This window comes from Eulemur rufifrons, chromosome 2, assembly GCF_041146395.1.
Source record: "Eulemur rufifrons isolate Redbay chromosome 2, OSU_ERuf_1, whole genome shotgun sequence".
Classification (NCBI taxonomy): domain Eukaryota; kingdom Metazoa; phylum Chordata; class Mammalia; order Primates; family Lemuridae; genus Eulemur; species Eulemur rufifrons.
Genome location: NC_090984.1, coordinates 43965634 through 43993311, shown reverse-complemented (window position 1 = coordinate 43993311; position 27678 = coordinate 43965634). Strand labels below are relative to the sequence as shown.

At 38.0% G+C, this 27678-nt stretch overlaps 1 protein-coding gene across 1 annotated transcript in view; it reads right to left on the bottom strand.

Moving 5' to 3' along the window:
* Nucleotides 1–5646: 5646 nt before the first annotated feature.
* The window catches only part of SHC4 (SHC adaptor protein 4), a 109443-nt gene continuing 87411 nt past the window's right edge, over nt 5647–27678 (bottom strand). Inside the window, exons 8-12 of the mRNA XM_069460199.1 lie at nt 26346–26517; nt 24311–24371; nt 19295–19474; nt 12423–12676; nt 5647–5802 (exon numbers count right to left, since the gene is read on the bottom strand). Of these exons, the coding sequence (XP_069316300.1) occupies nt 5647–5802; nt 12423–12676; nt 19295–19474; nt 24311–24371; nt 26346–26517 (823 nt within the window). The remainder of the gene's footprint in view (nt 5803–12422; nt 12677–19294; nt 19475–24310; nt 24372–26345; nt 26518–27678) is intronic.

Here is a 27678-nt window from a genome sequence, read left to right as displayed (position 1 = left end):
GGTGTATAATGATAGCTCATTATGGTTTTAATTTCCCTATTGGCTAATGACAGTGAACATATTTTTATGTGCTTATTTGGCATATGTTTATCTTCTTCAGTGAAATGTCTGCCCATTTTCTAATTAAATTTTTTTCTTACTGTTGAATTTTGAGAGGTTTCATATATATATGTGTATATATATATATTCCAGATACTTGTCCTTTGTTAGATATGTGATTTGCAAGTATTTTCTCCCAGTCTATAGCTTGTCCTTCATCCTCTCAACAGAGTTTTCCACAGAACAAAAATTTGTAGTCTTGATGAAGTCCAATGTACCAATGTTTCCTTTTATGGATCATGTCAAATCTAAGAACTTTTGGCTTAACATTACATCCCAGAGATTTTCTCCTATGTTTTTATCCTAAAGGTTTAATAGTTTTATGTCTTACATTTAAATCCATAATCCATTTGAGTTAATGTTTGTGTAAAGTGTGAGGTTCACTTTTTTGCCTACAGATGTCCAATTGTTCCAGCACCATTTTTTCAATGGCTACCCTTTGTCCATTGAGTTGTTTTGTAACTTTGTCAAAAACCAATTGGACATCTTTGGGTGATTCTATTTTTGGGTTCTCTATTCTGTTCCATTGATATATGAGGTTATCCCTCCACCAATACCATACAGTCTTTTTTCTTCTTTAAGTAGGACTTATTTTACTTATTTATTTATTAGTAGAGACAGGATTCTGCTCTTGCTCAGGCTGGTCTCAAACTCTTGTGGTCAAGCAACCCTCCTGCGTTGGCCTCCCGGAGTGCTACGATTACACGCATGAGCCACCGCGCCTGGCCCATACAGTCTTTATTGCTGCAACTATATAAGTCATCTCAAAAACCATAGGATGATTCCCCCCACTTCATTCTTTTTCAAAATTGTTTTACCCATTCTAGTTCCTTTGTCTTTCCACATAAATTTTAGAAGAATCTTATCTATATCTACAAAATATCCTGCTGAAATTTTGATAAGAATTACATTAAGTCTGTGTATTAATTTGGGAAGAGCTGACATCTTGATTATGTCAAATTTTCCAATCTATGACCACAATAGGTCTCTCTATTTAGGTCTTCCTTGATCTTTCATCAGTATTTTGTAGTTTTCAGCATACATCTTGTACATATCTTGTTAGATTTACATGTACTTAGTTTCTTAGCAATGTAAATTGTATTGCATTTTAAATTTTGGTGTCTGTGTGTTTATTGCTAATATATAGAAATACAACTGAAATTTGTATGTTTATCTTATATCCTCTGAACTTTGCTAAACCCACTTGTTAGTTCTAGGAGGTTTTTTGGGGTTTTTGTTTGTTTTGGTTTTTGTAGATTCCTGGAATTTTGTATATGGACAATCATGTTATCTACAAGTAGGGACAGCTTTATTTCTTTCTTTCTGATCTGTATGCCTTTTAATTCCATTTCCTGTCTGATTGCACGGGCTAGAAATTCTAGTACTATGTTGACTAAGAATAGTGACAAACATCATTGCCTCATTCCTGATGTTAGGGGACAAGGACTCAGGTTATCACAGTCAAGTATAATATAATGTTAGCTGTAGGTTTTTTGTAGGTGATCTTTAGCTATCCTTAGTTTACTGGGAATTTTTATCGTAAATGGGTATTGAATTGTGTCAAATGTATTTTCTACATCAATTGATGTGATGATGTGATATTTTTTTCTTTAGCTTGTTAATATGGTGGATTAAGTGATTGATTTTCAAACATTGATCCAGCATTGCATCCCTAGAATAAACCTTACATAGTCATGGTGTATAATTCTTTTTATATATTGATGAATACTGTTGCTTGCTAATATTTTGCTAAGGATTTTTGCCTCTATATTCATAGACATATTGATCTGCAGTTTTCTTCTTTTGTACTCTCTTTGGGTTTTGATGTTAGAGTAATACTAGCTTCAAAAAATAAATTAGGAAGTTTTCCCCTTTCTTCAAACTTCTGGAAGCAATCATATAGCACTGATGTTAATTTTTCTTCAAATGATTGATACAGTTCTGCAGTGAAACCATCTGAGCCTGGAATTTCTTTTGGGGAAGATTTTTAATATTGAATTCAAATTTCTTAACAGTTAGAAGGCTACTCAAATGCTAAATTTCATACTGGATAAATTGTGGTAGTTTGTGCTTTTTGAGGAATTGATCTATTTCTCCCAAGTTGTCTAATTTATGTGTGCAGAATTGTATATAGCGTTCCCTTATTATTCCTTTGATGTTTTCAGGATCTGTGGTGATAATGTCTCTTTAATTCCCACACTAAGTCCATTTGGCTCATTAGTAAGACTATGGCAAACTATAGACAGATTAAGTTCCTACAACTAGAGCAAGAAGAGCATACCAACTAAGAAAAAAGCCATTCTTTACCTCGTATGAGACAAAAAGCTCAAAGACATTAAATTAATAATTCATTTTTAACATGAATATGTGGATATTTAAATATTTTCCACAAATGAAGATGATATATTTCACATGTATGCTTAACATAGTATGAAATGATTTCATATTGTAATCTATGTGTATGTATTGATATAATCCTAATCATAAAAGGTAGCAGGACCAGATTCATTATTTTTCCATATATAATTATAAGTAAGAAAATGGCAAAATAAGTAGAAAGACTTGAAAGAAACAGGATTAAAAGTATCTCTACAAGACTGCAGTGTACATGAAGTTGTTCTTGAGCAAAATAACCAATGCCTCAAAATATAGCTCATTTTGTTTTTAACAATAAAAAGTTGACATTTTTGCTGTAATTCATATATGGTTATCTGAAAATATATACTTTATTCCTCTGCAAGTTAGCTTCACCTTACTGGCTAATCCAAACCCTTTGATGATTTTAGAAGCTTGACTGTCTCCAAAGTCCTCTGAGCTGGATATGCTCTGTTTGCCCTTCCAGATTCCCTCTCTACTCTTTTCCATCCTGCTCTGTGACCCAGGAGGCTAACCTTCGGGACTGCATCAGATAGCTCCTTTGCTCTGTTTTCAAGTTGCTTGGGCCAGTGGAGAACCTCAACAGGAGATTAGAGGGAGCAGAAAAAAATTCAGGGTATTAATGTCCTTAGCTGCCTCCCTGTTGAGTCGGCAGGGCTGGCTGCATCCCTCCACTACAGGCCACAGCTCCCAAAAGGCAGCCCTTGCACACAACTCTCTCTGGATTCTGTTAACTGCTCCCTCTCTTTTCCCCTTCACTGGCCCCAGAGCACTGAGTTCTCTCTCCTGGTTTTCCTATACTTTGCCCACACCTTTGCAAATAGTCTCTTTATTAAACTCTCCTAGAATTACCCAATTTGAGTGAGCCATATGTTTCCTGCCAGGACCCTGATACAACCTACAAATGATAAAGTTTCAAATCTTAAACACCAGGCATACCATGTCAATTTTCACAGAGCATTTATTTTTAAAAAAAGTCATTTACAAGTATTTATAGAAAGGGATTTCCACTTTAAGACAGATGAAGATAAAAATGAGAGATTAAAGTAGCATGCAGACATTTCTTTTGTTGTTTCGTTTACTTTAACTGTGTCTGTGGTGTTTGTAAGTGCAGTATTTGCTTATCTAACTACTATACCATTACAGTCAAATACTGATTATCCATGTGCACTGCTCACACCATTGAAACTCTCTGCATCTATTTGTATCAGGAACTCTTTCTTACTATCTGGTTAATACTTTGCACAGCCAAACTGAGACCACAGGCCTGCCCCATCCGTCTCTGGTAAAAGTGGTTAGATTACCCATAAATTTCTATTATCTAGACCCATGCTGATCCTCTTTATGAGGACAAATGATCAATAACTAAAGTATATGGAAAACTGATGACAATACATTATTTCCTACTTGTATAAAAGGAAACAAACCTATCTAAAAAATCAATGGCAGTAGAAATAAAATCATATGCTTTACATAAAAATATTAGAGTTCAGTGTGCTTGGTTGCTGTTGATTTCTATCCGAAAGAAGTTTCCCATATTGTATTTAAAACTTAGCAACTATATCACAATCACAAAGGTTAAGTTGTATCTACATAGCCGAAATGAAATGGAATTAAGGCAATTGTCCAGATAACTCAGGATAAAACACACACACACACACACACACACACACTCTCTATAGAATTGCCCAAATCTCCATATGCAAAGGACTGAAGCAGTTTTCAGCTACTCCAAACAAACCAAATCTGCTTCTACCATCATTAACTATATTATTCCAAAGTTTCAATGCTTTGGACTGAAAGGTTTGGGGTCTAGACTATGTGAATTTTGATCTCAGTTGTGCCATTCATTCTGTGAATATAGACATAAGGAAAAAAAACCTTAATTTGGTACCTTAAGTATATAAACTGGTATCAATATCAACCCCTAACAGGTGAAAAACTTACTTTTTATAGACTCATACTATGTAAGGACTGAAGTGGACCTCTGAGTTCACCTAACCCAGCTCCCTCACTTTATAGACAAGGAAACTGGAATCCAAACAGGTTCAGCAACTTGCTCAAGGTCACACTGATGAGCCCCAGCCTAGTGTTTGCTTAATTACACTATCAGCTTACCAGTGGGTCTACCTGTGGCAAACCTTTTCAACTGCTTCATTCAGTATGTTTTCTCCCATCTGCATTTTGTCTGATCATATCTAGAAAAGGTGCTAAGCATAGATGTAGGTGATAGACGATGATTCAGTGGCAGCCAATCAAGAGGAGATTTCCCTATACTGTCACATAAATTCCGTACTTTCACTAAGAATGAAACCAATTTGGATATTGAATATGAGGAACACTGGTTTTGTTTGCCATCTTTTAAATCCAAGTACTCATGAGCTTTTCTCTTAGCAGGAAGAGGGGAAGAATACGGTAAAATCAGAAATGACTGGTAGATTTGGCCTCTTGAGTTTGTCACATGCTGTATACAAACAGTCCTAACAGCAAAGATTGAGAAATACTAGGCCAGAGAATTTGGGCCCCAACCCTTTAATCAGCAAATGGGACAGATCAATGAAACAGACCAATGCTTTCAGTGGCTTTTGATTTGATTCCAGTGAGATAGACACAGTCTGACTTCAGTGTCATATTTATTTTAATATTGCAGTGAAAAATGCTACTAAACAGAAAATGTAATAAAGTCAGTATCAAGCAAATTGCTTCTCATTTTTTTGTAGCAAGAAAAACTTTTGTTTGGCAAATGGTTCTGTAGTTATAGAACATGAAGACACATAGAATTAATCTCCCCAATATGAAAATGTCCCCAAATTATCAAGTTGAAAGGCACATACCACTGCCCCAGCAGTTCATTCAAGTTGTCTTTAGCACGTGAAATTTTAGTTGTGCTTTTAGCTTGTTATCACTGTTATATGGCCTTAAAAAGTGACATCCGTGCATATGTATAATTTCTTTTCAAATGGACCGATCCTCTTCCTCTTTTCTGATTTTCATTTCTACAGATCAAATTTTGTTCTTTGTTTTATAAAGGACCTAGTCCATGTTGGTTTCAGAAAGATGCACTTCACAGTTTGTGCTCTATTTTATCTAGAAGCAAAGTTTGAATTAACTTTGTGTCCTAACACGAAATGGAGTTTCTTGATATATCAGTGTGATGGTGCTTCAATATTGTCATTTGTTGGAATGCAAAAGTACCGGATTATTATCTTTTCTGACTGGTTGTTTAAGGCTTACTTCGCTTCCAGAAGAGATGATTGGCAAACTATTATCCATGTGGTATCTGATAAGGTGGCCGACATTGTCAAATACATGATCCTTGGTCCTCACCTTGAAAAGGAAGTACAAATATATTTAGGTTTAGGTTAAATAACAGTTCTTCTGAAAAATATAAACAATTGGGGAGAAAATTAGATATATATCCCTATAGTAGATATTTTGATGAATAAAGAAGTTACTTTTTAACTCGGTATCCCTTAGTAAACAATTTTCTCATTCCTCATTACCACTTTAAAGCAACCATCCCTACAGGTTAGGAAAATGGTAAGCGCTTGTCACTTAATCCAAATCAATGCAATCAGCTTCTCTGCGATGTTATTGTGTAATATATTCTACCACGTCACCATTTCTATAAATATTTAACTGGTTTGTATAAAGGCATGAATCCCAGGATTATAATTAACTTCCATCAAGCAGATTGCTTCTATTAATGTTACCCTGTCTCTGTAGGAAGCAGGCCCTTCAGGAGAAGTCCTACCTCTCTTTGGAGGCTCAACACTCCTGTGTCCTCCAAAAAGCCTCCTCAGACCTTTCTAATAGGCATTTATGTCTTCTTCCTGCAGACTTCATAGATGAGTCACAAATATTTGTTGCATGGAACTTACTGCCTGCATGCCAAAGGAATTCAATTTTCCTATGCCATGCCTTCTCCTGTGGAATTTCCTCCCTACTATTAGTGTATCCTCACCCTATGCATAGACAGAAGACATATTACTATCCATCATTGCTCCACCAGTTTGGTAGCCTACTTACACCTGTGCTCCTGTTTTGAGAGCAGTTGGGAACCATCCAGGAGAGGAAAGGCATGCAAGGCAGCACCTTGTTATGATGTAATTCTGCTAGATCTCCTACAAGGGATTCTTTGAGTTTTGTCTAGATATTGGTTTCCAACATATTAAAAACACACATATTTACTGGAATAATTCACAGAATTTGAAATATGGACTATGAATTATATAACAGTATCATATCAATGTTAAATTTCCTGGTTTTGATCAGTATACTGTGGCTATGTAGGAGAGTGTCTCTGTCCTTAGGAAATACACAGTTAAGGACTTAGAGGAAAAGGGCACAATGGTTCCAACTGACTCTCAAATGGCTCCAAACCTTGAGGAAGTTTTTCATCTCCTCCGTCTTATCCCCAACCCTCATCAAATCAGCTGACCAATGCTGCCAGTCTATGTTCTTAATTCCAACTCACTCTGCCCTCCTTTTGTTACTTCTCCCACCTCCATTCTGGTTCAGGCTCTCACTACTTTTTACCTAGAAGCCCCTACTTTCTCTGTCCCTGGTCTTTCCCCTCCACTGATCCTGCACAAAAATGTCAAATTAATCTTCATAGTACAGAGATTATAAACTGGTCACTTTCTGGCCAAATACACTGATGTTTTAGTTTGCTAGGGGCTGGGGTGGTCACCCATAGAGAGTTCTAAGTATTTTTAATTAAAAATAGAATTCGTATAAAACTCTGGCTTTGTGGCTTCTTTGGAAAAAAATCAAATCTTGCCTCACTCGGCCTCTACTCCACGTGGCAGCACCCGGCTGGAGCTGAGTGGTGACCATCCCCCTTACAGAGGACATGCACTTTCCAGCCCAACACAGCCCACCGCACCGCATCCTCACTCCATCTCCTGTCCAGCTTTATCCACTCACAGTACTGGCCCTGCCCTGCAGACATTCGCGGTTGCAACAACGTCCACATAGAATATTTTTCACTGTCGTAAAAAACACGTAACATGAGATCTACTCTCTTAACATGTTTGTAAGTGTATAGAACAGTATTACTAACTAGAAGTACAATATTGCACAGCAGATCCTAGAATTTTTCATCTTCCATGACTGAAAGTCTATACCCATCAAACAGCAACTCCCCATTTTCCTCTCCCCCTAATTCCTGGCAACCACCATTCTACTTTCTGTTTCTATGAGTTTGTCTACTTTAGATACGTCATCTATGTGAAATAATGCTGGTATTTGTTCTTCACAATGCTGTATTTGTCCTTGAGAACACTACATTTATATGACAGAATTTCTTTCTTTTTTATGGTTAAATATTATTCCATTATATGTATTAATATATACCATATTTTATCTATTCAGCCTTTGACGGACCTTTGTTTTCACTTCTTAGCTGTTGCAAATAATGCTGTAACAAACATGAAAAGTCACTTCAATATCCTGATTTCAGTTCTTTTGCATAATTACCCAGAAGTGAGGTTGCTATATCATATGGTAGTTTTATTTTTAATTTTTTGAGGAACCTACAAACTGTTTTCCACAGAGGCTGCACAATTTTACATTCCGACCAATAGTACACAATGGCTCCAATTTCTCCTCATCTTTACAGATACTTGTTATTTTCTGGTTTTTTATAATGGCCATTTTAATGGGTATGAGGTGACACCTCACTGTAGTTTTGATTTGCATTTTCCTAATGATTAATGGTGTTAAGCACCTTCTCATGTACCTGTTGGTTATTTGAATGTCTTCTTTGGAGAGATGTCTATTCAAGTCCTTTGTCCATTTTTAAATAGAGTTATCTGTTTTATTTGCTATTGAATTGTAAGAGTTCCTTATATATTTTGGATATTAACTCCATATCAGATATATGATTTGTAAATAGTTTTCTCTCATTCTGTAGTTTGCCTTTTCACTCTGTTGATTGTTACCTTTGCTGTACAGAAGGCTTTTAGTTTAATCTAGTCCCACTTCTCTAGTTTTGCTTTTGCTGCTGTGCTTTTGGGCTCTTATCTAAGAAATTATTGCCAAGATCAGCATTATGAAGTTTTTTCCTCTACATTTTCTCCTAGGAGTTTTATAGTTTCAGGTCTTATGTTTAATTCTTTAACACATTTGTGTTGATTTTTGTGTATAGTGAAAGATAGGGGTCCAATTTCATTCTTTTGCATGTGGATATCCAGTTTTCCCCATGCCTTTTGTTGAAAGGACTGTCCTTTCTCTATTGTGCAGTCTTGGCATCCTTGTTGAAGATCATCTGACTGTATGTGAGTGGGCTTATTTCTGTGCTCTCTATTCTGTCCCATTGGTCTACGTCTGTCTTTATGCCAGTATCATGCTGTTTTGATTAATGTAGCTTTGTAACATGTTTTGAAATCAGAAAATGTGAGGCCTCCAGCCTTGTTGTTCTTTCTCAAGATTGTTTTGGCTGTCCAGGGTTCATTGTGATTCTATATACATTTTAGAATTGTTTTTTCTATGTCTGTAAAAAAATGTCACGATGTGGAGGTGAATGACAGTGATATTGATGATCCTGACCTTGTGTAGGCCTAGGATAATGTGTGTGTTCATGTGTCCATTTTTAACAAAAAGAGCTTAAAAATTTTTTTAAAAAGCCTCCTTAACAGAAAAAAAAGCTTATAAATTAAGGATATAAAGAAAAAATATTTTTGTACAATTGTACACTATGTTTGTTTTTAAGCTAAGTGTTATTACAATAGTCAAAAAGTAAAAAAAAATTAAAAGTTTATAAGATAAAAAAGTTACAGTAGGCTAAAGTTAATTTGCTATTGAAGAAAAAAATTTTAAATAAATTTAATGTAGCTCAAGTGTATAGTGTTATAAAGTTTACAATAGTGTGCTGTAATGTCCTAGGTCTTCACATTCATTCACCACTCACTGACTCATTCAGAGAAATTTCCAGTCCTGCCTGCTCCATTCATGCAAAGTATCATATAAAGGTGTACCATTTTTTATCTTTTATATCATATTTTTACAGTACCTTTTCTATGTTTAGGTCCACAAATACAATTGCCTACAGTACAGTGACATGCTGTACAGGTTTGTAGCTTAGGAGCAATGGGCTATACCATATAGCCTACATGTGTAGTAGGCTATACGATCTAGGTTTGTGTGTGTACACTATAAAATGTTTGCACAATGATGAAATCATCTAATGATATATTTCTCAGAACATCCTCCGCATTAAGTAATGCATGACTATAGTTTTTATACTTTTGTGTTTTAACTTCTATAACCAGAATTAAAATTTATTTACACACCACTGTTACAGCATTACAGTATTATGTATTTGACTAAATATTTACTAGTGAGCTTTATACTTTCATACGCTTTTGTGTTGCTGTTTAGTGTCCTTTTGTTTCAACTTGAAGGACTCCCTTTAGCATTTCTTATAAGGCAGGTCTAGTGGTAATGAACTCCTCAGCTTTTGTTTATCTCAGAAAGACCTACAATTCTCCCTCATTTCTAAAGAATAGTTTCACCAGATACATTATTCTTGGCTGACAATCTTTTTTCTTTAGCATCTGGAATATGTCAAATTCACTGATAGTCTTATGGGGGTTATGAGAAACCTGCTGATAGTCTTTTACACAATAGATCTCTTTCCTCTTACTGCTTTCAAAATTCTCTTTGACTTTCAACAATTTGGTTATAATGTATCTTGGTGTTAATTTCTTTGGGTTCCTTATAGTTGGAGTACATTTGGCTGCTTGAATCTGATGTCCATGTTCTTCCCTGATTTGGGAAGTTTTGGGTCATTATTTCTCTAAATAAGTTCCCTGTCCCCTTTTCTTCTCTCTCTTCTCCTCTTTGAACTCCCATAATGCATGTATTGGTCTGACTGATAGTGTATGATAAATCCCTTGTGCTTTCATCACTCTTTTTAATTCTTTCTTTCTTTTTGTTTGTTTGTCTGGATAATTTCAAACGTCTTTGAGTTTGCTGATTTTTAGTCTTCTGATTGATCACATCTGCTGTTCAACCCCTCTAGTGAATTTTTCTGTTTAGTTATGGTATTCTTCAGCTCCAAAATTTCAGTCTGGTTCTTTTTTATATTTTCTTCCTCTCTGTTGATTTCTAATTTTGTTCATGGATTGTGTCCTTGAGCACACAGAGCATTTTATGATGGCTATTTTGATTTCTTTGTCAGGTAATTCATATAACTCTGTTTCTTTAGGATCAGTTTCTGGGGATTTACTTTGTCCTTTCTTTGTACTATGTTTCCATGCCTCTTTTTGTGTCTCATAATTTTGCATTGCAATGCACACATTTGAAAAAATGCCACCTCTCCCATTCCTTATAAGCTGGCTTTGCACAAGGGAAGAGCCTCACCAACCAGCCCAGCTAGAGATAGATTCTGGGGGCCTCTAAAACCTTTTGTGGGGGCTGTGACTTCTTTGGGCCTATGTGTTCAATTTTTCAGTTAGACAGGTTTGCTAATTTTTTAGGAGCTTGTAATATCTTTTTTCCTCTGTCTGTGTCATTGCAAGTTTTCTGGCTTTATAGCAGCAAGCCACCCCACTCTCCCTTGCTTTCACAGGCCACCGAGCATCCAAGGTATGCCAGCTTCCCATCAGTGCCCAAAGTCAGGCAAGACAGATACCAGTCCATCAGGCATCTCTCCAAAAAGCCAAAATGCTAGATGCACATATGATTCCTCTCCTTCTTGAGGGAGAAGCTTCAAGTTGTGCACCTTCTCCTGATTGCACTGAGGATTGCCAGCTGCAGCAAGCTACCCTGTACTCTTCTTCATTATCAGAGGCTTCTAAACATCCAAACTATGCTGGTTCCATCAGGGCTCCATGTGAGACAAGATACAAACCAATCCCTCAGGTATCCCACTGAAAATCTAGAACATAGGATGCATTCTCCTCCCCACTTTCCCTCACCCCCAAGGAAGAAGTCATAATATAGGGCATTCTGTTCTGGCACCAAGCTATGCTGACTTGGGGAAGGGGCTGGTGCAAGTAACGTGAGATTGCTCTTCTTACCCATTTCAACATGGCTGTTCTCAGCTTTATGCTCACTTAAGGTACTGCAACTTCTTAACTGGATTCCGTAATTCTCATAAACATATTTTGGTTCAATGTTTCTGTGGGGGAATTAGGGCTGGGACTTCCTATTTTGCCACCTTACTGAGGTAACCACCCAATGGGCTTTTACTGCATCAGTCTCCTTCTCCAAAACTGCCAATGCCTCTCCATTGTCTGACAAGTTAGGCATTTTGGTCTATATTCCCACCTTACATGATAGCTCTAACCTACCTTTCCAGGATCATTTTCTATCTACAGGCATCCTCTGTGCCAGCCACACATCTTCTATTGACTTAATACCATTCTATTACCGTCTGCTCCAGTGGTTCCTTCACTATACTCCTAATGTCCCCTTTTTGAAATTCTGCCTTCTATCAAGGTTCACCTTACATGTCAGAATCTACAAGTAGTTTTCTCATTTTGCCTTAACCAGATTGACCTCTCAATTCTGAGAAACTCCATATGCTCTGGTTGAATCATTCTTATCTCATTCAGCCTGACATTATAATTATTTAAGCACCTGTTTTATGAAATTATCAGCACCTTGAGAGTAAGGACTACGTATGTGATACTAAACAATAGTCAACTGTGAATCCCTGTACATCCATGTAGTAGGTATTCATTTAATTCATTGAATTGAATTAAGAAGGGCAGAAAGCAGCTGTCCTCTACTTGATACTCCAGGGTGGCCTCCCACACTAACCCCTTCACTGGCCTTTATTTAGCATGTCCTACACCAGCTGGAAGGGCCAAGAAAAAGCAAATGCTTAGCCTTGAACACTATTTAATACCAGGTTTTTGATGGTATTAAAGGATCCATTCAGAGGATCCTTAATAGAACAACATCCTGTGAAACCTGTAATGAGAAGTCAATGATACCTTGCCTTCAGGATCCACCAGGAGAAGATGTTTTGCCTGGCCTCCCTGTAGTCCACTCAGCACATACTGGCCAGGGGATGTTGCACTCTCTCGAACCAAAAAGTCCCCATCCTTTACCAAGAGGCTCTCTGCCGCCTTCCTGCTCAGCTTGCCATGGTAGCACTCTTCATTCCACAGCTGCTGCTTAATGTGTGGCAAAGAATGTGAGCTGGCAGTCTGGGCTGTGGCACCTGGCTGAACAGTTTCTGGTGGCTCTGAAATCAGAACACAAAGAGAGACATCACCAAGTTACCTCCTCATCCATCCATTCATTCATTCACTCAGCAAATATAACTTGAGGTCCTACTGTGTGCCAGACACTGTTTAAATAACAATGTTTCTGGAACAAATGAGGTTTTTGTTTTCAGAACTCCCCTAATTTAATGGTAGATCCAAACGTTGCCTTTGGCTTCTGTTACCAGGAAAGTCTTGCCCAGGTGCAGGAGTTTTTCTTTCAGATGAGAAATGGAACCAACCCATGAGAACCGCTTTTAGAACTGCAGAGAGAGACTCTTTATGTCCCAGGGGCTGCTTGTTAAAGAGAAAGAGGCTTGTGCTGTGCTGTACCTGCCTTACAGATAATTTCTACATTTCCAAACTCTTTGAAAATAGCTATGATAACTTTGAGCTATTAATACGTTTTAGTATTTAGCTTTTTTTTTTCTTTTTTAAAAAATATCAAATTACTAATGTGCTTCTAGACATTCTTCTGGCCAAAAACTTCAAAGCTTTGCTAAACCTCATAGCATTCCTATTAAATGACCACCTGTTTTTTGTGTCATTCACCTGCCTGGACAAAACAGAGTTGATGAAGTAAAAGAAGACAAATCATCAGGGAGGCATGGCCTGAGGCAGCTCCCCAAGGCTCTGCAGAAGAAGTGTTGTCCAGAGTTGAGTTGAGAGCACTGAGAATGAGAAGGTATATCCAGTTAGCACTTTTTTTTTTTTTTTTTTTTTTTTTTTTGAGACAGAGTCTCACTTTGTTGCCTGGGCTAGAGTGCCGTGGCATCAGCCTAGCTCACAGCAACCTCAAATTCCTGGGCTCAAGCAATCCTCCTGCCTCAGCCTCCCGAATAGCTGGGACTACAGGCATGTGCCACCATGCCCGGCTAATTTTTAATTTTTTCTATATGCATTTTCAGTTGGCCAGATAATTTCTTTCTATTTTTAGTAGAGACGGGGTCTCGCTCTTGCTCAGGCTGGTCTCCAACTCCTGACCTTGAGTGATCCACTCGCCTCGGCCTCCCAGAGTGCTAAGATTACAGGCATGACTGGAGCTTTGACTTGGGGGGACAGGCGGTACATGGGCAACATATGTAACCTGAAATTCTGCATCCCCCATAATAAGATGAAATAAAAAAATAAATAAATAAATAAAGCATTCTGTAAGATAGGAAAAAAAAAGATTACAGGCATGAGCCACCTCGCCTGGCCCAGTTAGCACTTAATAGTACTATTGATACTGATAGTAATAAAAAAATATTGTGTAGTTCTCATTTATTGAGTATGATAGGAACTACTAAATTCTTTACATAAATTATGTTGTTTAACTCTCAAAATTAGGCCAGGAAATGGATTTTTGGAAAGGTTAAGTGGACTACTCACAGTCACACTACTATAATATGTTGTAGATCTGGAATTTGAGACAAGGTCTGACTCCAAATACCAGGTTCTTAATCATCAAACTCTAAGGCCTTTGCCTTGGATATGAAAATCTCTTAATTTTCTAAACTGATCTAGCCACTCTATTTCTGTTGTACCCACAAAGGTCCCTAGTAGACAGCAAGACTAGCAGGATGATATATAGCATCTCCGGAAGTAATAACATAAAATTCTTATGTCTGAATCCAGATAAAAACTGTATGTTTAATATGGCAAATTTACCAGGAAAATAACCATAGAAACTAGAGTTTGTCTTTTTAAATGCAAAGCCTCTTTTGCATAGAAACCAACCTTCATCTTTATTAATGCAAGGGAGTACTTATATGTCCTCATGCAAGGGTCTCACAAATGAGAAATTCTCTTGACTATGAGTTTTATAACTTATACATGACCATCCCATGAAGTCATTGGTGTTGGCAACCAGTGTCCTATAGACATAATTTCAATTCTCCTACTGTGTTATGGTTTTGTCCCTACTTAAGGGCTTCTTGCTGCATAACACAATTATGATTCACAAATATATCTTTCTAAAAACATCTTTAGTCTAAATCTAATGGCTGGAAATATTCTCCTCTACAAACAAACAAGTCTTTTTATTGTTGCCAGAATTAGCCTGACAAAATGTGTACAGATTTGATGAATAATACTAGTAGTTGGCCTTAGTGCTGCCTGCTTTCAGGCACGATGGAGGACTTCCAATGAGTAGCTCTGTGTGTTTGTGCGTGAGAGAAAGTGTGTGAGCGTGAGAGGGATGCATGCAAGCACGTGTGCGTGTGGGTGCATGGATTGTAATGCGTGATGGCTTTGGTTTGCTCTGAGATTATGGTGAAGAGCTTTTGGACAAGGACAAAACAAAAGAAAAACAGACATTATATCATCCTGAAAAGAGGCAACAGATCATGGGCCAGCCAGAGAATACGGACAATGTTTTCCTAACATAATTTCCCAAATGAGCACAAAGACAAGATATACTGTGCTGGGAGATTTCAATCATCCAAACATTTGCTGAAAATCTAATTCTTCTAAAAGCAGAAAATGTGACAATTTTTAAAATTTTGTCTTAATTTTAAAAGTTAGATGTACTAATTTTTTTAAATCTAGGAAACAGAAAAACAAAATAAATCACCTATGGTCTTATCACTAAATACAACCATTCTTAACATTGTGGTACACTATCCATTGCTCCTTTTTAATGTAAAATTAACTTTGAGAATGATAATCATAATCAAACTATAATTATTTATATATAATTTCTAGACAATATTTAATAATTGTTGGATTGATATATTTTCTCAGAAGTAGTAGTGATGGTTAAGGAAACAACAAGGAAGGCCGATCTAGATTTAATTGAGACCAAAAAAAGTGGTAAGAATCATGGAAGAAAGTGATCGTCTCGGAGTTCCTATATGTAGCTAAAGACATATTGTTCAGAATCAGTACTTCAGGAAAGCACAGAATAGATAAGGATATCCACAACCATATTTATCTGATGGGTGAAACCTCCAAAAGGAGGAATACAGCTTAGGGAGGAGAAAAAAACAAACATGCAAAATCCGGATTAAACAATTGCAAGTAATCCCAATGGGAAAGGAAGGATGACATATTTAAAGAAACCAATGTGAACTGTAAAGATGGCACCCTGATTAATTCAATTTTTAAAAGCATATATAAAATTATTTTTATTACTATAAAAATAATTTTATATATGTGTCCATCAATAAGAGACTGGTTACATAAATTATGATGCATTCACACAATACGATAGACCAATTGAAAAGAATGAAGATCATGTGCCAACAGACAAATCTCTAAAATAAAAGAGTAAAATAAGCAAGTATAAAATGGTGTTAGGCCAAGCGCGGTGGCTCACGCCTGTAATCCTAGCACTCTGGGAGACTGAGGTGGGAGGATTGCTTGAGCTCAGGAGTTCGAGACCAGCCTGAGCAAGAGCGAGACCCTGTCTCTACTAAAAATAGAAAGAAATTAGCCAAACAACTAAAACTAGAAAAAAAAATTAGCCGGGCATGGTGGTGAGTGCCTGTAGTCCCAGCTACCCGGGAGGCTGAGACAGCAGGATCGTTTGAGCCCAGGAGTTTGAGGTTGCTGTGAGCTAGGCTGACACCACGGCACTCTAGCCCAGGCAAGAGAGTGAGACTCTGTCTGGAAAAAAAAGGCGGGGGTGGGGGGGGAAGTTATTATAATTTTCATTTAATTTTTGAAGGAGATTGAGATAGATAAAACCAACGGTGGAAGCTAGATATTGAGAATGACACAAAGCTGCCTTATGCTACCAATCTTTGAGCTACTAAATAAAAGAAATAAACTTCAGTCCTTTTTTAAACTACAGTGTTCTGGAGAGTTTATTTGTTATGGCAGCTAAGACTGAAACTAATAATAAATCAATAAAAAATTAGGTAGTACCAGAACTAATCATTTTCTTCTGCCATGTTTGATAAGAATAAAGATTGTGTCAGACTTTTCTTGTGTTGGCACTGGGACAGGATGACCTGGGAAGCCCCAAGGGCGTGCTTGAGAGATACTAGGTTAGTAATTCCGATTTGTTTTTGTTTGGTTTAGTTTGGTTATATCAAGCTGATCAGTAAGGTTTTGTCTGGATAAGAGAGGCTAAGTATGCCTAAGGAGGCTAACGAGCATTTTTGAGGGAGGAAGGAAGGAAATAGCAGGAATCACTGGGGGATAGGGTTAAAGGTACATTTAAGACATTTTATTTTAAAAGTATATGTAAAGTTATCCTTATTCCATCTCTTTGATAAATTTTCTTGAATCAACATTATTTGTGCTTTTAGACTTGGATTTAATTTTTTTGGAGGGAGCAATAGCAGGCTGAAATTAACCCCAAAGGGTCAGCAAGACATGCAGGAGGTACATGAAATCCTAGTAGGCAATATATATAGAAAGAGAGAGTACCAGAGGCCTGAATTATTAAATATGTTGTACCACCAAAGCATGGAGAGGAAAAAATGGTGAAAAAAGAAGGCTGGATTCAGGTAAAATACATGTTGACATTATAATTTTGGACAAGGCAGGCCTTATTTATTTTCAGCTAATGACAAATTTTGTTATGTGTTAATTTTGCCTTTTCATATTAATGAATTGCCTATGGCAAAAGATAAACTTCTTTGCTTGCATTATAAATACTTTTAACGTTGAAGTCTTGATTATAAAGGAACTGGAGTTGTAAATCAAAGAATACTTAATACCAACAATCACCTAATTTGGGCCACCCACTAAATAAGTTTTCTAATATGTCGTGGTTCTGAAAAGTCCAAGAAATGAAAGGTATCAAGTGTAAACTCTTATAAAGTTACTTTTAAGACGTAGGGTCCAGAAACTTGTTTTTTTCCAAAAGCTATCCTTGTAACAAATGTTACCTATCCACTCAGGATATTTCACATTGAACAGTGCAGTAAGCGTATTTGTTGAACAGTTGAATCTGAATTCATTTCATATCCCATCGTCCATTGCACAAGATGCTCTCCCAGGTAGACACAGAGATGCACTGCCCAGATCCCCCTTCAAGGAAGGACCAATTGCCCCAGGTTCAGCATTCGGCCTCCAGCTGACCAGCCCTTCAGGCTCTGCCTCAGTTGCCCAAGGGCTTGTCCTCCCTAGCCTGGCCCACACTAAAGGGAGAGATAAGCGGGGATAGAGAGGCTGTAAGTGGGATTGGCTGAGGCTTTGTCAAGCCTGCACTGTAGTCCCATCTCCCTCTCTGTGCAATCCTACTTCCTCCCACTTGCTTCCTGATACTTGTCAGATAATGACGCTGCAGACCAAGCTCCATCTTAGTGCCTGTTTCCAGAGAACCCAACTTGGATGAATTGGGTGCCAAGAGTGATCGTAGAAAGTCTGCAAAAAGATGGACCCCTTGCCATTGGCTGACAATGCGGACCTTTGTTTCTTAATCTAGAGAGTTAAGGTACTGTGGTGAAGCCCAGGCTAAGCAAAATCTCCTTTTAAATATCCTCTCACCATTGTAGCCACACTAGCTAGAAAGTTGCCTGTGGCAGTTCTGTAGAAACTTCCTGGGCTAGTGAAAAGACTTTCTCAGTGACTGGTTCTCCACCTTCGGAGCAAACCAGATTTGACATCAAGCCAATCTCTGAACTCAACAAGCTTCAACATCTTATGAAAAGCATTTTTTGTTTATTTATTTTTCAGCTGATTATAGGCTTTTTGGCTGTTTTGCTTTTATTTATTTATGTTCCTGTTCATGCATTTACCCCTGGAAGCAATTTGGCATAAAAATAATGTTTGTCTTATTGTATTTTATCCACGGCATATGGATAAAAAAAAAAAAAAGGAGCCATTTTATTTTAGTGCTTTCTAGATGACTTATTAATGAGTTTTGAAATGAATAAAATTAATGCTATCACTAAACAGAACAGAAATAGTGGCCATTGTTACTCATGCAAATAAACAAATTCAAAATTATCTCCTGGCTTTGACAGCCCTTCCTTCAGCAAAGCACATAGCAGAAACTAAAAGTTGGGAGTAAAAATAAAGTATTTGAAAGGATTCTTCAAAACCAACATGGCCCAAACCTTGAAACCCAAAACATCTCCACATCTCTAATCTATAGTAACTATGGTGAGGGATTGATGTAAAGAAAGAAAACTTCTAACTCCCTGAAAATAAGACCAGAAAATCGTCTTCTTTACAATGATAGAGAGTGTAATGAGTTAAATAGTGGCCCCCCAAAAAATAAGCTTAAGTCCTAATCTCTGGCACCTGTGAATGTGAACTAATTTGGCCAAAGGGTCTTTGCAGATGTGATTAAATTAAGGATCCAGTCCTCTTATCACACCCTAAATCCAGTAGCTATTGTCCTATAAGGGACAGGAGAGGGAGATTTGAGACACAGAGACACGGGAAGGAGACGTGAAGACTGATGCAGAGATTGGAGTGCTGTGTCTACAAGCCAAGGAACATTAAGAATTGCCAGAAGCCACCAGAAGCCAGGAGACACACATGAATGGATTCTCCTCCAGGGCCCCCAGAAGGAGCCAACTCTGCTGACATCTTGATTTTAGATTTCTGGCCTCCAGAACTGTGAGAGAATAAATTTCTGTTGTTTTACGACACCCAGTTTGTGGTAACAGGTTACAACAGCCCTGGGAAACTAATGCAGACAGTGAGTAGCTACTTACTTCCACAGTGCCACGGGCTCCCCACTGGTTGAGCTGAGCTTTGATTTCGAGCAGAGCCAAGTGTACTTTGAAGAGCCTGCGTATTAATGTAGCAGGGGTCGTCAAAGAGATCCACTCGACATGTGTGCTTCATTAATGAGGCGTCTCGCTGGGACTGCACCCCTCTCTCATGAGCATTACCTGTAGTGATTAGTAGCGATCAACGAATTATGTTTTTGCTTTGTACAGTAAATAAAATCATGCTGGAGTCTAGAATTGATAGGTAGATAAAAGCCACTCCTACTCCATACAAGAATTGAACATTAACTTTCAGGTTTGACCTATAAAATCAAGACGAGCTCAAATAACTAAAAGTAGAACTACCATTTGATCCAGCAATCCCACTACAGGGTATCTATCCAAAGGAAAAATAAAACAAAGACATTCTATAAAAAAGAACTCTGCACTCAAATGTTTGTTAACATTTTGTCAATAAATGCTCTAAATGTATACCAGGCCTTGAGATGTTATCTAATGATAGTTAGTATCCAACTGTTCTAATTAGCAAGACTTTAAAAAATATTTATCCACTCTAAAGTTTCTACAATTGTTTGTTTTATGCATGCATAATATATTAGTATATGTGTATATAACTTATACACATATTGAATAATCATTTATTTAGGAGAGCCTGCTCATAAAAATTTACTGAAAGTAAATTTATGGTCAAAAGTGCTTGCAAATGGGTGAGAGGTCAGCTTCTAAATTCACTTGGACCCAAATTCAAATCCCTGTGGTATCTCTTACTACCTGTGTGGCCTGGGGCAACTTAATAACCTCGCTGTGACTCAGTTTTCGCATCTATAAAATGTGGCTGCCTAGCTTAAAATACAATTGTGAGGATTAAGTGAAATAATGTTGGTGAGACACTGATCATAGTGCTTGCCTTTAGTAGGCTTCAATAAATAGTTCCCATTGATGCTCAGTTCGTTATTCATTCACTGAGCCTCTGCACATGATGCTCTTCTTTCATTGCAGTACCCACCCCCTCCTTTTCTTTCCTAACTCCTATTTGTCCTTGAAGATTCTGCTCTGAAACCTCCCCTCCAGGAAGCCTTTGCCTGAGTCCTTCCCTCCTCCCAGTTGGGTAAGGTGCCACTTCACGATATACTATAGTATCTGTTTACTTGTCTGCCTTCCCCCTTGAGACTGCAAATTCCTTGAGTCCTTAGGAAGAGACTGTAACCCATTTATTTGTGTATCTTCTACATCTTCAGTGCCTGGTATGAAGCAATTGCTCAAAAGAAAAAATGTTTGTTAGCTGAATCAACAAATGACTGCACATCTACCCAGTTTTCTTTCTTAGCATATCTGACCCCACTATGTTCTGATGACCCCAAGTCAACCTTTAGCACAGGGTGATGACTCATCTGCCCTTCACAAAGCATTAGCCTGAGCTCACAACATCAAGTGTACCAACCCACAGGACTATACAAAGCATCAGTGTCTACACCCAGTCTCTCTTGAAAACTGTCATCGGCTTTTTTTCAAATGCAGCTTTTTTTCAAATCATATTTATGTTGGCAATGTTGTCTTCAATTAAAAAAAAAAAAGGATGGTCCACCTCATACCCCAATTTAAAATCATTCCAGTCTAAAGTGTGTGGTTGATGAGCGCTTAGCCACACATACCAGCCATTATATATACCGAAAGTTCTTTGTGCCAAGTATTACTCTGAGAACCTATCCAACCTGCCTAAGAGAAGATTTGTGGCAGAAAATAAATACATAAAGAGTGTAAATATTGTAAGTAACAACATTCTTAAGTGGAAGCCCTTACGGTTTGTGGGAATGTAATGTCTTTTTGATAAAAAATATCAATATTTCCATTTTAACTTGAAAATTAGGGAAACATTCTTCTATTTTGCTAATTATTTTTTTTCCATAGGGAATTTAGAATGAAGAATAGAGTTATTTTCTACGTCTAGTGATAAATACAATTAACTCCTTCAACAACCAGAAGCCTATTTCAATATGTATAATATACCCGAAATCAGGTTTTAAGTCAATATTCGAATAAATAAATGTCTTGAGAGGAAAAAGCCAAACCTTATTGAAAATATTTGTATGGGTGTCTCTCAAACATTTATGTATGAATCTCTGGGAAAAGCCATAAAAACTACATATTTGCTATTCTGGCAACTGCTATTAATTTGCTCATTGGTCAAGAATTTCAGATCACTTTTAGATAAACATATGCCCAAGTAGTCACAGGCAGGTCCCAAGAAAGGAAATTTGATTTGTAGGTATCTGGAGATAAAAGGACATTGTAGTAGGAAACTCCCACAGTAGGAGGAACCTTACTCACCGTGGCCCCAGGGGATGGGTTGAATCCTTCTCTCCCCCGGTGGTCTTAGTAACTAAGGTTTGGGGCGATGGCTTCTGAGCATTCTGGTTCCACACTGGAACTCAGAACCTACTTTTCTATGGAAACAATGTTGTAACTCAGTGATTCACAGGGGAGGAAAGTATCTAGCTGGAGGACTTTATTCAACTATTAATACCAACACCATCTCTCACCTCCCCAAGATTCTGGAAGGTTCCATTTATTCGTTACCATAAAGCCACTGTTAAGAAAGGTAGTAGGCAACAGAATTTTCTATTGTATTTTTCATTACGAACTATACATTTAAGCTCCAGTATAGGCAAACCAGAATGGTAGAGTATGGTGCACTTGTCTAAGAGTTAACCATCATGACTAAAATTAATTCTATAAAAAAATATATCCCAGGCCTCAAACAAACTTTTATTACAAAGTGTGTTCATATGTTTGGATCTGCTTATAGTGACTTAGGGCATATATACACCACGTAAGAATAAGGGATTACATTGTGTGTTGATTTAAAGAAGAAATAAAACAAAGATAATCAGAAACAATAAAGTGAATTCTATGACAAGACTACACTTACAAAAAAGAAATCTTGAATAAGGTTGAAATGATATATCCATATATCCACCAATTCCTTCACAAATTTATGTTTTGGGAGGAAGGGTGCTTTTAAAATATATTTAAAAAATCAAGTTAAGGGTTCTTGAGGAAAAAAAAAGAAAGGAAACCATTCCCCTTTTCTCCAATGGTAGTACTGTGATTTAGCCCATGCAGCTTAAGTCTAGAAATGTCGAAAACTTTCAGTGAGCTCCCCTCAGAAGCTGGGTGACTGAGGACAGAAGGACGTGGATATGATGACTATTTAATGGAGAAGAGGGAAACAAGCTGGGAAGGGAGGTATTTGGACAAGGCTGAAAATTCTGGAGTTCCTCAGCACTCTGTCACAGGTTCAAGACTCCTCTTTCTCTCCTTCCCCTGTACTCTCTCTGTGCCAGTGACTTTGGAACTGCTCCTGGCACATGTGTTCTGGTGCTCATTTATCCTCTCTCTCCCTCTCCTTCTCCTTCTCCCTCTCTTCCTCCCTCCCTTCCTTCTCCACCTCTCTCTTTGCGCCTGGATAATTCCCACCCATCCCTCAGATCTTGGTTTGGGTGTCACTTCCTTAGAGAAAGCCCCTGTAGCCCCCCTGATTAAGTTGGGTTTCCCTATGATTTGTTCCCACAACATCTTGGACTTTGAAACACTCATCACATTTGTAAGCATTTGTTTAAGGTGCATCTTCCTGGTTAAACTGCAAATTAAATGAGTGCCAGTTGTGTCTCTATCCCTAGCACCTAGCACAGTGCCTGACCCATGGGAAGTTCTCAATAGCCATTGAGTGAACTGTTGAATAAATGAAGAATATACGAATGAGATAAAACAGGACATAGAGGTACTTCCAAGTGAGAAAATGGTTACGATACTACAGGGCATGTGTGGTATGTTTCTGACTGCTAAGCCTTAACTCAGGAATTTCCAGGGTGATGGAAAGGAGGGAAGGAGGAATTATAACTCCTAGAGAGTGTAATTTTAAAAAGAGAGTCATACTTACAATGAATTTAATTTGTTTAGTCATATCATTAATAATTAGTTTAAAATTTTAAATAACTTTAAAGAATGGCATGGAATTTTAATTTCTATGAAAAGAAGCCATGTTTTTAAAGAATTTAAAATACTACCTTAGCTCACTACTCCTTTTCACGGGGTGGTGGAGGGTGGTAATCATAGCTATACCAGAAACTATGAATCCTCATGTATCCCCCAGTATATAAAAAATAATAAAATTAATAGATTACATTGGCATAATTCCATAAGAAACATAGAAGTATCCTTGGAAGTGAATGCTTTGTAGATGGCAAGTTCCCACTAATTTAGTTTGAGTCCTTAAATATGGTTATCCAACTCTATTCTCCACTGCATTATTTATACTATTCAGTCACCTCCCCCTCCAAAGCTGCAAAACTTTCTTTCCCAAAGAAATAAATATTTTCAACAGCTCATAAGAATGAAATGACTAACTGGCAGTATAACTTGTTTTTATTAAAATGTATTTCCAATCTGATAATTGATGTACTACAATTGCATTGTGGAAAAGTTTTGCCTAACATCAATGATTACATGCAGTAATAAAACATTTAATACCCTGGCAAGTACGAGATGGAAAGGCTCCTAATTGAGACTCTCGTATTGCAGGTATTCTTTTGTTCCCTTTGCCAAGCTGGAATAAAGGTTTTATTTTAATCTTAATGGATTTGACAGGCACCAATTTTCACATTAGTTTACTGTTTGATCTTCTTTGAAGTGGAACTCCCTTGAGTCTGGAGCAGAGAAAGCACCTTTCCAGCAAGAGAGCTTTCATGACGTCAAAGCAGTAAAAGACCCTCTAAAGCAGAACCATCAGCATAGTGGATCACACAGAGCAAAGGAGAACGCTGGTCCTCCCTAGTGACACACGTGGGGCATTCTGGGCCTCTCTGGGAAGCCTGCAGCCAAAGGATTATGTGTTTAGTTATACATACCTGACTTTTTCATAACAGCAAGGGCTATATATGCCCACAGTACTTAAAAGGAAAAAGGAGGGTGGCAGATGGGGAAGGGCATTGTACCCACCTATTGCCTTGCTTTGTTCTAAACAGTTCTCGTATACACTGCTGCACTTGGAGTTTCCAGGCTGTACAAACAACAAATGGTAAAACATTCACAAACATAGTACACATTAATGAACTTTTTAAAAACACTAATAATATTTCCAGAAGCATATAGCAGACAACTTCACTTTCTGACACAGGAAACATCTGACAGGTAAGAAACGGAAACTGAGATTTGGGGTGAGAAGAGTAGACATTTTTCATAGTTCATTGTTTTGGAGCTGCAGAGGTTGGTCTGATTGAGCTGGGGGTTCCTAAAGGCTGCCAATGTCCTGTGTCCTAAGGGTTACTGCTTTTGCTTGGGAGGTCACATTCCAGGACTCAATCCAAGTCTCAGCCAGAAAGTAATTTTCAGGACATTAGTATAAACACTGGCCAGGTAGCCAAGCTCTCTCTACTTTGAATTGGCAGATTAGAGACCCTACTCTAATGGGGTTTGGGCCAGACTCACTTCTCATCCTTGAAAATCTCATCCAATCAAAGGGCTTCAATCATCCCTACACATAAAGCTCTTTTGGGCAATGGAATGGGGATTCACTGATGCCTTTGAGAAGGGTGTTGTCTTCAGGGGGATTAACCTGGCAGTGCTGTGCAGGTGGGCTTGAGGACGTGAGATTGAGGACAGGAAAGGAGCTTTCCTGATCATCTAGGCAAGTGCAGACCAGGACTTAGAAAGGTGCAGCTGAAATTGAAAAGTCTGGGGTGCATTCAAAGGATATTTTCATGGTATCATCCTAGCTCTTAAAGACTGAGTGGATAGGGGGCCCGAAGTGTGAGAAAAGCAAAAGATTGTGGCAGGGTATAAGTGCCTTTAATAAACATGAGCAAATCTGTAGAGGAATCGAATTTGGAGTCAGGGAGAAAATGCTGAAGACAGAGAAGGTGGAGGAAGTGTGTAGACAGGGGCATGTCAGAGGCAAGATAAGGGCCAAGGTCAGAGCCTTGGAGAGTGCTTACATGATCATAAGGTGGGGCTTGGGTTTTCAGGGAAGGAGATGGAAGAAAATATGACATAAAAAGAAAAGAGGCAACTTTCTTCAAAACATACCAAAACTATGATGGATCTATGGAGGGTAATCAGCTAATACAGTAAAATGTTAATTGTGGAATCTAGATGTATGTGAGTGTTCACTCTATAATTCCTTCAACATACAATTCTGTATGTTTGAAAATATTCACAATAAAATGTTGGAAAACATAAAAAAGGAAAGAAAGAAAAGCAGCAAGAGAGATGCAGAAAGAGAATAAGAAGGAAATATTTTCGAAGATAACAGAAGAGGTGTTAAAAAAGAAGAGACAGCCAGTAGGTGTCAAATGCTGTAGACAGATGCAGAATATCGAGAAAGGAAATAGATTTAACCATTAAACCATTGGTGACCATTGTAAAAGTAATTTCTGTCAGGTTGTCAAGCGGAGTCCAGATCTTACAAGTATAGAGCAGATGTTAAAGCAAAGATAGGGACAATGCTTTCTAGAAGTTTGTGGGTGAAAGGAAGATGAGAAGGAGGTGGGACATTATTATTATAGTTAGGGTAGGGGAGTCCAAGTTTATTTGCATGCAGAAGGAAAAGAACTGATAGAGAGAGAATAAAGATTGATACAGAGGTTAACGAACAGAACAAGAGCACAGAGCTGGCAGGAGGGGACTGAATCAGGAGCACAGGGAAAATAGTTTTGGAGACAGTCGCTAAGGAAGAGAAGGAAGAAGAACATAGGAAGACTTGGAGAGGGGAAAGGGTGAAGTTGAGGATAACATGTTGGATCGCCCTAGTCTTCCCAATGAAGTGAGATATGAAGTCATCTGCTGAGGCTGTGATTGGAGGACTAGGAGTAAAAATGATCTAGTACAGGCTCCGACAATGATTCACTCTCTGGCCCTATATTTGAGGAAGATGCAACTTTTTCTAAACTAACATTTGGAAATGCTCAAATTAAGAGCTCTAGTGATAAGGGCAGGATTGCGTTGCTGGTTCCAATAACAATAAAACATTACTTACCAAATAGCACAACTTTTCACAACGTATGGGGCAGTAAGACATTTTTTCTGTGGCCTGAACTTTGATCCGCACATCGGAAACACCACCTGCAGGTGGCTGCTTTCCTGGAATTTCATTGTAATACTCATGATCTTCTCTCTCCTCACTGTGGCCATCAATATGCACCTCCTCACTGTAAGGGGAGAAAAGAACCCCCCAAGAGGTTGGGCAGGAATTCAAATGCAGGAGGGGATGCAAAGGGACCAGACCAAGCAAAGCATTTGCATTCATGTTTTAGGTTTATAGCTGTGCTTAAGTGATGTCAAACATCTGGATGGAAGCGACCAGATGGCTGAGTTGTTTATCTTTCTGTAGACAGAGTGGGGTAAGCCAACAGAAGTGCCAAGGGTGATGCTTTTGTGATTTCTCCCAGTGATAAATAATCATAATCATAGTCACAAATGAACAAGTAAAAGGCATTATTGTCATAAGATCCTAAAAATACAAAATATTTCTGGGTATCTCTGTCATGCTTGTTCCATGATTGTTCCATTTTGGAAATGTTTTGCTCAGAGAAACTTTAGATGTTGTTCTTTGGGTAGAGGCCTGACCCGGTTTATTAAACCAAGATGAAAAAAATAAGAGAGCGATAGCCAGCTATCTTGTCTGCGCAAATCTGGAGGAGTATATGGGATTAATAAAGAAATATTATAACCATATGTGGCAAATGGGTAGATTTATGTAAACATGAAATTGTTTTTAAAATTGAAACAGGGCAAACAAACAAACAGACTTTTCTTCTAAATAGGAATTAGTAAAAGCTTCCTATAAAAGAAGAATAAATCAAGTCTTTGTGGATTGAGCTGATTCCACTGACAACCCACACGGTTTTGTCGGGTTCATTACATGTCAACAAAATGCACTAAGACACAAGTGCTATCCTGGGAAAAATTCAGCATCAGAAGCTTCTGGTAACCCCTTCTCCTTTGCTATCCTTGACCACCTCATAAAAGAAGCTCTCCAAACCCAGTGTTTGTTGATACACAAAGTGACATATTAAGGGAAAATACATTTTAAAGTGCTTGAGTTTCGTTTCTCAGGCATGAATTGTGCGAGCCAGAGGCATCGCTGCGTTCCACATGTGGTGGAGCCTGACAGGCCTGAACCGGGTTCGGCTTTCACTGCAGGCTTTCCGTGCCTCAGTCAGAGCAGCCAGATCCTTGGGTCACGGCCTGTTCTACCCCAGCCACAGTTTAGCTGGAGCCAATCTATTTACATTGCAAACCAGCAAACTGACAGGAGTTCCTGTGATATACATTTGATTTTTATTATTTTGCTCTTTGTCCTTGATTTT